Below are 12,959 nucleotides of genomic sequence, written 5' to 3' on the forward strand. Positions count from 1 at the left end.
TGGAGCTCCCAACTATGACGTTACATAAGTGATTACATAACAAAGGTTGTCGCTAATCTTTCAGAAAAGTGCTGGATAAGGCTATTCAAAATTATTGTTTTTTTTCACACAATTTAAATCTATTTATAGTCATATGACTCAATTTCCTTATTGATTGAAAACATTTAAAATATAAATAAGCAAAATTCACGACTTGACATTTTCGTTCAAGCAGGTCTTTAAAGACTTACCACATCGTCTGTATAGCCCAAAGATTGCTGGCGAAGACTCTGTTGATGAAAAAGAAATCCAAAATAGTTTGATCATCAATAAAAGGTTCAAATACTAATCAGACAAAACTGTAATGGTTGTTACTGGTTACATGTTTCCGTTTCCAAGAGAAAAGGCCAAATCACACTGCAGCGATACGAAAAACGATAACGATAACGGCGCACAGAGAACGCATTCTATTGGTCGACACAGGGAAGCTAATCGAACGCACCCATAATACCTCCTCTAGGGGCTGACCCAAGTGAGCACTGCGGGGTCGACACAGGGAAGCTAATCGAACGCACCCATAATACCTCCTCTAGGGGCTGACCCAAGTGAGCACTGCGGGGTCGACACAGGGAAGCTAATCGAACGCACCCATAATACCTCCTCTAGGGGCTGACCCAAGTGAGCACTGCGGGGTCGACACAGGGAAGCTAATCCAACGCACCCATAATACCTCCTCTAGGGGCTGACCCAAGTGAGCACTGCGGGGTCGACACAGGGAAGCTAATCCAACGCACCCATAATACCTCCTCAAGGGGGCTGACCCAAGTGAGCACTGCGGGGTCGACACAGGGAAGCTAATCGAACGCACCCATAATACCTCCTCTAGGGGCTGACCCAAGTGAGCACTGCGGGGTCGACACAGGGAAGCTAATCGAACGCACCCATAATACCTCCTCTAGGGGCTCACCCAAGTGAGCACTGCGGGGTCGACACAGGGAAGCTAATCGAACGCACCCATAATACCTCCTCTAGGGGCTGACCCAAGTGAGCACTGCGGGGTCGACACAGGGAAGCTAATCCAACGCACCCATAATACCTCCTCTAGGGGCTGACCCAAGTGAGCACTGCGGGGTCGACACAGGGAAGCTAATCGAACGCACCCATAATACCTCCTCTAGGGGCTGACCCAAGTGAGCACTGCGGGGTCGACACAGGGAAGCTAATCGAACGCACCCATAATACCTCCTCTAGGGGCTCACCCAAGTGAGCACTGCGGGGTCGACACAGGGAAGCTAATCGAACGCACCCATAATACCTCCTCTAGGGACTGACCCAAGTGAGCACTGCGGGGTCGACACAGGGAAGCTAATCGAACGCACCCATAATACCTCCTCTAGGGGCTGACCCAAGTGAGCACTGCGGGGTCGACACAGGGAAGCTAATCGAACGCACCCAAAATACCTCCTCTAGGGGCTCACCCAAGTGAGCACTGCGGGGTCGACACAGGGAAGCTAATCCAACGCACCCATAATACCTCCTCTAGGGGCTGACCCAAGTGAGCACTGCGGGGTCGACACAGGGAAGCTAATCTAACGCACCCATAATACCTCCTCAAGGGGCTGACCCAAGTGAGCACTGCGGGGTCGACACAGGGAAGCTAATCCAACGCACCCATAATACCTCCTCTAGGGGCTCACCCAAGTGAGCACTGCGGGGTCGACACAGGGAAGCTAATCGAACGCACCCATAATACCTCCTCTAGGGGCTGACCCAAGTGAGCACTGCGGGGTCGACACAGGGAAGCTAACCTAACGCACCCATAATACCTCCTCTAGGGGCTGACCCAAGTGAGCACTGCGGGGTCGACACAGGGAAGCTAATCGAACGCACCCATAATACCTCCTCTAGGGGCTGACCCAAGTGAGCACTGCGGGGTCGACACAGGGAAGCTAATCGAACGCACCCATAATACCTCCTCTAGGGGCTCACCCAAGTGAGCACTGCGGGGTCGACACAGGGAAGCTAATCGAACGCACCCATAATACCTCCTCTAGGGGCTGACCCAAGTGAGCACTGCGGGGTCGACACAGGGAAGCTAATCGAACGCACCCATAATACCTCCTCTAGGGGCTGACCCAAGTGAGCACTGCGGGGTCGACACAGGGAAGCTAATCGAACGCACCCATAATACCTCCTCTAGGGGCTCACCCAAGTGAGCACTGCGGGGTCGACACAGGGAAGCTAATCCAACGCACCAACTGATTTCAGTTTAAAATGTAACTAACTGTCTTACCTGTGTGACATAAGATAACTATTAAGAAGAGATTTGAAGTGTACTGTTAGATTTGAAATGTACTGTCTTACCTGAATGTCAAAGACGTGGTTAACAAACGACTCATCGGCCAAGTCATCATCCTAGAAAAAAAAACAATTTAACGAGTTAGTGACAGCTGAAAGGAAAAAATCTTAGAACTCTTGCTAATGTTTGCAACATTATTTAACGAGCTAGCCTCATCAGTAGTATTGTTGCTGGCCCATAATAATAATAATAATAATAATAATAAGGCATTTGTAAAGCGCCTAATGCAAAAGCCTCTAAGCGCATTAAAGAAACAACAAAATAAACAATTAGAGAAAGATACAAGATACAAATAGGCAAATTACAAAAAAGAAGCTTTAAACAAATGAGTTTTCAACAAGGACTTAAAACATTGTAAAGTATTAGCTTGGCGAATATGCACAGGAAGACTATTCCAAAGAAACGGTGCGGCGTAAGAAAAAGATCTGTGGCCATAAAAAATGGAAGAAGCTCTAGTAGAAGAAAGCAATGACTGTTGAGATGATCGTAAAGTCCGAGTAGGGAAATAATGATAAACAAGTTCAGATAAATAAGCAGGAGATTGACATGTTTGAGCCTTGAAAGTTAACAGAAGAATTTTGTAAACTGTTCGAAACTTAACTGGGAGCCAATGCAATTGCATTAGTACAGGTGTAATATGGTGAGAACGAGGCAGACAAGAAACGAGGCGAGCAGCAGTGTTCTGTACACGTTGAATTTTAGCAAGATCTTTATCGGGGAGTCCATACAGAAGTGAAGTGAACAAACAGTGAACAGTGAATAAAGGACCTTGTGAACAAAAGGAAACATGTCTAATGGTCCGATGTAGCAAATACAGAGCAATAAGGAAAAGTGATCAATAAAAAAACAACTTAGGTATAAAACAGTTATTTAGTGTATGTTAAATTAGCATCCATAGGGATCATGTACAACTTGAATCACAGCCGTTTTCCACGTAAACAAAATATCTAGTCATCCGGGCAAAATACAACAATTCTTTCAACATCCAACCTCATGAGACTCTCATGTACATTCCTTCATTTCTTTTACTTTTACCACACACAGAGAAAAGTGATATAATTTACATTAAATTATAATGATTAAGGAAAATATAAGGAAAATATAAGGAAAATAAAGTACAATAGGATTTTGTGTGAAGATGGAGGTCTCCAAGAAGCATCAGCTTGTCGAGTAGAGACCCCACTCATACAATAACAAAACAAAGAACAATACAACAATAAAAAGAAAGGGAAATAATTTATAACTTAAGAGTCTCCCCCATCCCCCCCCCCCAAAAAAAAAACACATGAGAAACTATACTCACATATCGTCTATAGCTACCGGCATCAAGATCAACTGAAGCGGCAAAGCTTGTCTGAATCCTACGTCCAGATGGCTGAGACGGCGGAGCATTCGATGATCGGCTCTGCTTCTTGGATGGAAGTGACGAGTTGTACGAGTCTCGCTGCTCAATGTCGTAGATACCTGGGTACTTGGGTTCTTTTTCGTCAAGACGTTTGCCGAGGAAGAAGCAACAGGCAAAGAAGAGAGCAATCAGGACAATGCTGAGCACCCCAGCGGTTGCTACCATGGCAATGACGATCGGTGACCAGACATCGGTGATCTCGCAGCGGTCCCCAGAGTAAGGACTGGAACACCTGTCATGGTTCAAATGCAAGTAATAATTTATCAATGCTGCTGTCATCATAGGGAAGAACTCAGGCCTACTGTATGCTTCGTTTTTGAAAGGGCAAGGGCACCAAGGCATTTTGTCCTTGGTAAAAGTGCACCCTATGAGGAAATTGTAAGCTTCTATAGTAGCATTTCAAGGGCACCAAGGCATGAAGGCAGTTGCCTTTGTTGCCTCTGTGAAGTATCAGGCCTGAGAACTGATTACATTTTTACTGCAAATCTCTCTTTGGACAGATTCTCAGAGGACAGTTTTTAACGTCAGGAACAACTTAGGATTTTCCCTAAAGTTTTTACTGACAAGAAGCTCCAAAACGTTTTGTAAAATAATCACACGGGTGGTTATGAAATTGTTTTAAAAATACTTAAGTGAAATGTTTGTGAGAACAAAACTGTTAATTTGTAATTTCATTGTAAGCTCTGTCAAAATTCATCAAATGACATTAAAAGAACCAAACAACTTGGACTTACGTGCATGTACTTTCATACGTTACAGGGTCCGGTGAACAAGTTCCACTATTTTTGCAGAAGCCATACGGACAAATTTCTGTTTGATATAAAAGAAACACAAATAAACATCGCGGTAAAACTCAGATATATGTTATCGAAACAACAAGTCATCCTCCTCACACTAGAAGACAAAACTGAAATGATTTAAGTTTCATATCGGACACATACAAAGCAGCCCCATGATGCTTCGATTTTGAAAAGGCAGCTCTATGAGGAAACTGTAAATTTGTAATATCGCAGGCTGGAATAGTTTTAAGCATCATTTAAGACCACAGTGGATGTTGTGTAGGAATGTTCATATCAGACTACTAATCAAACTTACCAATAGCAACAGTGAGTGAGGATGGTCTGATGTAGATATCACTATTGGCCATCTCCCCATCACCGGACACGCTGGCGCTCATCTGCTTGGTAACCGCATCTTCGTTCAACTCGGTATCCGAGGCAAAGATGAGGAGGTATTCCACCATGATGCTGCCACTGGACATGCCCAGGACTTGAGATTCTATGAAGGAGGGCTCAGTTGAGAAAATTCCATCCAGCTGTTCAACAAATTATATGGATATTATTGTTTTTAAAACTTGGTTTGCTTGTCAAGTGGGATTCCTTGTATACGAAAACACACTGGTTCGCATTCTGTTTTCCTAGATGAACACGGATTAGGGTTGATTACGCTTTGGTCAGGTGCACCTGCAGACTCAAGCGCACTGAACTCAAGTTATATTATTTACTGCCTTGCAAATAAACGAATACACAACAAAATGTTTACTGCTGGAAAGACTACATAATTCTCTGATCCAGTTTCTCATATAATCACTATAGCAACAAGCGTATAAAGAAATACATGTACACCAACTGGTTGGGTTCGTGTGGGTTTGTCAATACTTAGGCATATACAGTGTTGGTGTGAGAAAAGGGTATCGGCAGATACGGATTGACAAACTTGACCTATGTAGGTCAGAGTTAGAAAGCTCCTTGCCCACCAATGTTTTGAATATCCGACAACTTTGTTCCAACACCGAGTTGAGTTTAGTAATTTGTTGTGTCGTGTATTAAAGTACATACCACTGCTGTGACGTCACTGACAACACTCTGGTATTCCTGGGAAGATGCGTCATCCAAAGCAGCACTGAAAACTGCCCTTTGAGCGCCGATACGAGTGATTGCAAACGAACCACTGAACTGAGACACGGCTATAATAGGCAAATGAAAAAAATCATAATTGACTTTTAGAATTAATAATAACGACAATAACAGTGGCTTCTTATGTAGTGTGCATATCCGCCACTCAGTGACGTTCAAGGCGCTTTAACAGCACTTTCCTGCAAGGTATGTGGGACTGCGTTTCAATTATGAGACCTACTCCTTTTACATAGCATCGTGTAATGGCTTACAAGGTGCTGTGGCGCAATATGCAGCCAATCAAACCAGGAACACTGGGGGAAAAACGCCTTCTCTTTTTGCAAAGTGCACCGGGTTCTTTTATGTGCGTTGCGGATGGGACCAACAGCTTTACGACAAGCATGTTTAGTTTCTTGCTTAAGGACACAAGTGTCACGACTGGGAGTCGAACCCACATTCTGCTAATCAGAAACACCAGAGTTTGAATCTAGTGTTCTTAATCGCTAGGCCATGACAGCCCACCATTAATGGAAAACGTACATAATTTGTTTAGATTTCCTACAGGAGCACTCATTTTGAACATGATTTATAGCTGCTGCTGATCGAACACTTACAAATACAGGAGTCACCAACCAGGAAGAATCCGGAAGCACAGCCACAGATGTAACTACCCAATGTGTTGATACATACACGGTCCGATGCACAAGGAGTGGTAAGACACTCATTAACATCTGTATCAGAAAAACACGATCACATTGGAAGAATTAGAGAAAGGAAACGTACATCAATTGCAGAAATTAAGAATAACTAACTTGACTGTAACGTACATACTCTTCATAAGTGTCCAAAGAGAATGTTTTGCCAGGTGTTTTATTTCACTTCATTTAGGTTCATAATGGTGCGATGGGCGGCTGACCATCAAGCGTTTTAATAGTTTTAATAGAACAAGCTTAAAATCGTAACCATTTGCTCTCATTTTCCCAGGCATTCACTGATTGAAGCACAAATGTAATCTATATTTTTGTGTACTAAGAATTATGATGCCTTATTTTAATAATAATAATAATAATAATAATAATAATAATAATAATAATAATAATAATAATAATAATAATAATAATAATAATAATAATAATAATAATAATAATAATAATAATAATAATAATAATAATAATAATAATAATAATAATAATAATAAGACATTTGTAAAGCGCCTAATGCAAAAAGCCTCTAAGCGCATAAAGAGAACAATAAAATATACAATGAGAGAAAGATACAAGATACAAATAAGCAAATTACAAAAAAAGCAGCTTTAAACAAATGAAAAAGGTTGGTTTGATGGTGTGTATAAAAGCAAATATGAGAGAATTCAATTTTCTTAAACCAATGATTGTCGGTCTCTTTCAGCAGAGAATGTCAATTGAAACAATTTTGCTAAGTCTATGTAGAGAGCTGGTTATATAAGCATGAAGATACAATGTATTAACTATATTTTAACAAAGCATGAAGCTACTTGTAAAGTGACTTGGTAGCTAAGCAAGGAACGTTTGTGTTAAGCAAATCTTGGTGGTATAATTTTTCACCAATAAGATTAAGAAAAATGAACGATCTTCAATAAGTTCTGTTTGATCTCTTTGTTAGTGTGCCATATCCCACTTCTGACACCAACTTCATATTACATGTCATATACATACCTTGTTCACAAGTGTCACCAGACCAGGATGCAGTACACGAGCAGGTATATGAGCTTCCTTGAAGTGCACATGTGCCGTCATTCTGACAAGGTATTTGTCGACAGTCTTGCTGGCCTGAAAAAAAATACCATTCAGGAGTAAAGTATTATACCAAAAATTGGCAAGGAAATTTAGTTACAAGATGAATTTTGCCACACAAAGAGCATGTGTGGGATTTATAAACAAATCATGAAACAATGTTCCTGTATCGTGAAGAAGCAATTTGTTTAAAAAAAATACTTACTCAACAAGAATGAACCCACTGTAACAGCATTGCCTGTATCAAACTCGTCGGCGGAGACACCGGTCAGAGAAGACGTAAATGCATTAACTATGTCAGTATCATTCGGAGGTGGAGATCCAATGAAAGAAATGATAAACTTTACAGTTGCTTTGTTGTCGTTAGATAGGCTGGCGATATCCAGAGTGATTCCAATGAAGTTTGCAGCCACAGAACTCAGTCGAAACAATTTGTCCAACTGCAAGGAAAGCCAGCATGCAAGTATTAACGATGACATATTTATTTAGAGCTAAGCAAGTATTAACTATGACATATTTATTTAGGGCTAAGCGAGTATTAACGATGGCATTTTCATGTAGAGCTAAGTGACTATTAATGATGACATGTTTATGTAGAGCTAAGCGAGTATTAACGATGACATTTTTATGTAGTGCTAAGCGAGTATTAATTATGACATTTTTATGTAGGGCTAAGAAAAGTTTCTACATTAATACTGATGTTGACAACCTCAGGCCTGATTCTTCACGGAGTCAACAAAGGCCACTGCCTCCATGCCCCCTGGTCATTGCCTTGGTGCCCTTGAAATGCTCCAGTAGAAATTTACAATTTCCTCACCGAAGTGCCCTTTAGCAAGTAGGAAATGCCTTGGTGTCCTTGGCCTAGCAGCCTTCATTGAAAATTACCTCCACTGGATTAACTCGAGATGGTGCACTGTATTAGTGAACTACATGAGATAGTTATTGGAAAATAAAGTACTGTGAACGATATCTTGAAGTACTTACGTCTGCTATCAAGTCATCGGTTGCTGCATCCACAAAGCTTTGAGTAAATGATGAGGAACTAGTGTTTGCAATCCTGACCAGCTCAACAGTACCATCAGTTTCATAGGTCGCTGAAATGGAAAAAAATTTGTTCAATCTTATGAAACCTGTTGGTGAAACAAGCATTGACTTTGCATGTATTTTGAACACCCTGCATACATTCTGCCCTGCTATTGGTTAAGATGACATCACTGTTTTATTTTTTTACTAGAAAACCGTGCAGAGGCAACAAACAAAACATGTTGTTTATATTTGTATATGTTTGTATGGAAATAAATATTTGATTGATCAACAAATGTCATATAAATAGATGTTAAACTTGCATCAGGGATAAAGAATAATCATTTTTTTTTTACCCATATACACTGATGTCTGTTAGCACAGTCAACTCAGTACTTAGCCGAGCTCTGTGAAGAAAAAAATCACAGGCACAATACTCGGGTGGGATTCAAACCCACGACCCTTGCAATTCTAAAGCAGTGTCTTACCAACTAGACTACCGAGGTTGCCCGGTGGCTTAGAGGCAGTCCGAATCCTATGTTTTAGCAGTGGGTACTGCAAACGAATGTGCTGTCCATTGCAACAACAGCTTGGTGTATTGTATGGTGTGTTATTAAACAAATTGCCCGCTTTTATGCGATGCTACAAACCACCGCTCCCTCATCAGTGCTGATTTCACAAAACTTTACACAACTGGGCAATCCATTCCCACAATATTTGTCTTGCTCAACTCGCGCAACACTAACACAGTAAATCCTTGCGCATAAACGTTCTTGGAATCGTCGACTTGAACATTCTATTTCAAGCTACCACCTGGTTAATTTTGCTTTCCTTTATAACGAAAACAAACAAAAGCGACGTTTTTTTGTTAACCCATTTGAACTTTTTGTCAACTTACGATTTGTTTCTTGGACAGTTACTGAGAAAGAGCAGCTGTCTTCATTGTCAGTAGCATCGGTAGCTGTATAGGTCACCTTGGTTGTACCAGACCCAAACAGATCCCCAGGGTCTTTGTTGGAACTCAATGTAACAGTACTTGTGTCATTCGCAGTCGGAAGGGTCCAGAATGCTGCGGCTTCAGAACTTGCTGACAGCACGTAGATGGTGATATCTGTTGGGCAGTTCATGACGATTGGATCGCCACGATCTACACAGTAAGAAACAGCAAGGTGTGATCATTAGGATTTTGAATCTCAGAAAAACAGTACATGGATTTTTGTGTTGAGAATTTATAGAAAATTTACCAGTAAAATTCATTTCCTGTTTATCGGGTGACAAATTAATAAAAAAAAAAAAATAAAAATGACATCAAACTTAGCCACAGCCTGACAAACCAGCCCTCCCCTCCCAGCGCTCTCTCTTTCCCCATGCCCACTTAACCTACAGCTCTCTCACACAAGCCTTCTCGCCCAAAGCCCACTCTCACCACTATAAGCCCCCACTTTCGTCTGTCGATCTGCAGCCCACTAACTCGACAGCCTTCCCACCCCAGTCCTTTCGGTCTGAGCCCTTTCACTTGCAGCTGGCTAACACCTAGCCATCTCTCCTCTGGCCCACTGCCCCCCTAGTACTCTTTCTCCTAGCCCTTTCTCTCCAGCCCACTCACGTCGCCAGCCCCAATTCTCTGAGCCCTCTCACACAAGCCGACTCAATCCTCAGCCCACTCCCTCCCTCCCAAATCCCCCAGATCTCCGCTGCATAGTCCCAGCTCTTTACCTTCCACAGTGATGACAAACACACACTCTGTCGATTGCCCGGCGGAATCATAAGCTGTGTATACAACTTCAGTGTCGCCGAGAGGGAACTGCGTGCCTGGTGCATGAGAGCCCATCAGGACTGGGTTGCTTCGGTCGTCTGTTGGTCCTGGGTAGGAGAAGCTAACCGTTGCGAAGGCCTCTCCTGGGTCCGTTTTAACTGTGGTGCTTCGAGGACAGGAGGAAAACACAGGAGGCATGTCCTCTGCAAAACAACACACAAAGAAATTATCATTTTTGACAAACTTCAGTTTACAAAATCATACCATTTCTTCCGAGACTACAGGCAAAACCAATGTGAATGGTGAGGCTGAAAGAAAACTTCTTGGAATTTCTTTTTACCTAAAAGAGGAGTGGTTGTAAGACGACCGCGATCCTTTAAAAAGCAACTTATAGGTTTTCTTGAAAAAAATTATACCAAAAGCACTTTAATATGGATTTTCCCAAGAGAAATGAATGACCTGCAGAAAAATATTATTCTAACAAGTAGTTTTCCAAACATCTAAAGATTTTAATGCAAATGTTTACCACCCTTTTCAACACTAGAGAGATATCGTTTTCGACGACGGATGGTACTACGACAGCTATGATTTCTACCAAAGTACTTGGGATGAATCTGCGTCTGGCTAAAAACTACATACCGTCGCAGAACCATCCATCGTCGGAAACAAAAACTCTCTACTAACTCACCCTCAATGGTAATGACAAACACACAAGTGTCTGCGTTTCCGCTTGGATCCATAGCTGTGTAGATGACGTTATACACCCCAATAGCGAATGTATCTCCAGATACGTGATTGTCATTCACCGTCATGCTGTATTCCCCGGAGTTATCCGATGAGGAGGGTGGATTCCAGCTCACAGCAACCATAGAGCCTGCTGTCGTCACCCGAGTGATGTCAGTCGGGCAATTCATGAACACTGGCTTCTCGTTATCTGCCCAAAAATCAATGAATTCAATTTTTAATTCACTCGGTGGTCAAGTAGTTTTCACAGCGTTTGTTTTTGACTCTGCTGTATCAATTTCTGAGATGTGTGGGGCCTACACCCACAAGACGCCGTGCCAATGACAGTACTTTTAATCAACGTGTTTAGATAAGTACCAAGTGTGACAACCGATATACATGTAGTAACCTAAAATAAATGGAGCATAGAGTTTGCTCGAGAAAGATAACGTCATGTTTGGTTAACAGATAGTGAGTCACAGTTAATGACCTCTTATGAGATGTGTTGGGGCAATCACATGACAGCTTAGCCAATGAATATTTTGTACTATGCTATCATCGGTATTTTAAATATCAACTGCTGAATGCTCGCATCCGATGTGTGGCCTACAACCACATGGCAGCTTAGCCAATGAATATTTTTCATTGGTATTTTAACTATCGACTGCTGAGTGCTGGCATCACATTATCTACAAACTTTCACATGGAATTGGACAAGGAAGTGTAACACATATCCCTTCAACTTACCTGTAACGGTGACACTAAAATCACATGAGGCAGTCTGCCCAATGGAATCAGTGGCCACATACATGACCATCCACTGCCCAATATTAAAGCGTCTTCCTGTGTTATATCCATTCTGTTCAACGACGATGGGTGAGCCATTGTCATCCACAGCCATTGGAACGGGCCATGTCACCACTGCAAAGTCCTCATTCAGCGTGGTGTTTACAAACATGTTGGATGGACAGGAATTGAACGTTGGTGGTCGATCAACTATTCAGGGAGAAAGGAGGAGAAAGATGATGCTGTTATTATCAGGCTGAACAAACTTGTTGACCAAAAGTAAAAAGCTACAAAACAGAATGGGCACTTTAAGTGTGAAGACAAGCATGCCATAACATAGCGTCAAATAAACTATAAGCACAGTTTCTCTTTTAACCCTCCTTCTGTCTGACCAAATATCTTTTCACTGTAGATTTTGACTGATAGAAAAATCATACAAAAATACCAAAATGATGATGTCCAAAGAAAGCACTTATAACAATAGCACTTATGTTACCAGGCAGATTTAAAAGTAAAAATGATGTATCTTGCTTCATTTCACTAACGCGTTTTGGTCACTGCAAACGCCGAAATCGATCACAAAATCCAAAATCCATCGCACCTTAGCAATGGATTTTGGAAAACAATTTTACTAAAACTTTGCGATGAGTATACTCATCGGAAAGATTGATTTAGCGATGACAATCTTGCAATGACTCGTTAGTGGTCGCTAAGTTAAAGTTCATCGCAAACTTAGGAAACATTGCGCCATTTTGTGCTTAGTTATTGGCGGTGTACGTCTTGACGTATAGTTTGTGCATGAATTAGAGTAAAATGGCGCTACATGTACATTACTCTTCTCTAGAGAGCTTAACTCATTGGAAAGATTGATTTAGCGAGGACAATCTTGCAATGACTCGTTAGTGGTCGCTAAGTTAAAGTTCATCGCAAACTTAGGAAACATTGCGACATTTTGTGCTTAGTTATTGGCGGTGTACGTCTTGACGTATAGTTTGTGCATGAATTAGAGTAAAATGGCCCTACGTGTACATTACTCTTCTCTAGAGAGCTTAACATCGGTAAAAAGGAGATACTATCTCGGGTTCGATTATTTTAACCATCATTTTTGTTACTAAAGTGTGTAAGGTGGACCAAGGCGAATTGACTATGCAGCCAATAATTGTCCTTTCCAATTTAAAGGCAGTGGACACTATTGGTAATTGTCAAAGACTAGCCTTCACAGTTGGTGTACATGTATCTCAACATATGCCAAACATAACTA

At 41.7% G+C, this 12,959-nt stretch overlaps 1 protein-coding gene across 1 annotated transcript in view; it reads right to left on the reverse strand.

Annotated features, from left to right (window-relative positions):
- The window catches only part of LOC117305828 (mucin-17-like), a gene marked incomplete at its 5' end in the record, with an annotated part of 63,178 nt that overhangs the window by 1,892 nt on the left and 48,327 nt on the right, over nt 1-12,959 (reverse strand). Inside the window, 14 exons of the mRNA XM_033790702.1 lie at nt 231-269; nt 2,344-2,394; nt 3,642-3,975; nt 4,478-4,553; nt 4,839-5,058; nt 5,582-5,709; nt 6,253-6,369; nt 7,333-7,446; nt 7,616-7,850; nt 8,395-8,504; nt 9,332-9,580; nt 10,150-10,392; nt 10,878-11,123; nt 11,660-11,908. Of these exons, the coding sequence (XP_033646593.1) occupies nt 231-269; nt 2,344-2,394; nt 3,642-3,975; nt 4,478-4,553; nt 4,839-5,058; nt 5,582-5,709; nt 6,253-6,369; nt 7,333-7,446; nt 7,616-7,850; nt 8,395-8,504; nt 9,332-9,580; nt 10,150-10,392; nt 10,878-11,123; nt 11,660-11,908 (2,411 nt within the window). The remainder of the gene's footprint in view (nt 1-230; nt 270-2,343; nt 2,395-3,641; nt 3,976-4,477; nt 4,554-4,838; nt 5,059-5,581; nt 5,710-6,252; nt 6,370-7,332; nt 7,447-7,615; nt 7,851-8,394; nt 8,505-9,331; nt 9,581-10,149; nt 10,393-10,877; nt 11,124-11,659; nt 11,909-12,959) is intronic.

This window comes from Asterias rubens, unplaced genomic scaffold (genome assembly GCF_902459465.1).
Source record: "Asterias rubens unplaced genomic scaffold, eAstRub1.3, whole genome shotgun sequence".
NCBI lineage: Eukaryota > Metazoa > Echinodermata > Asteroidea > Forcipulatida > Asteriidae > Asterias > Asterias rubens.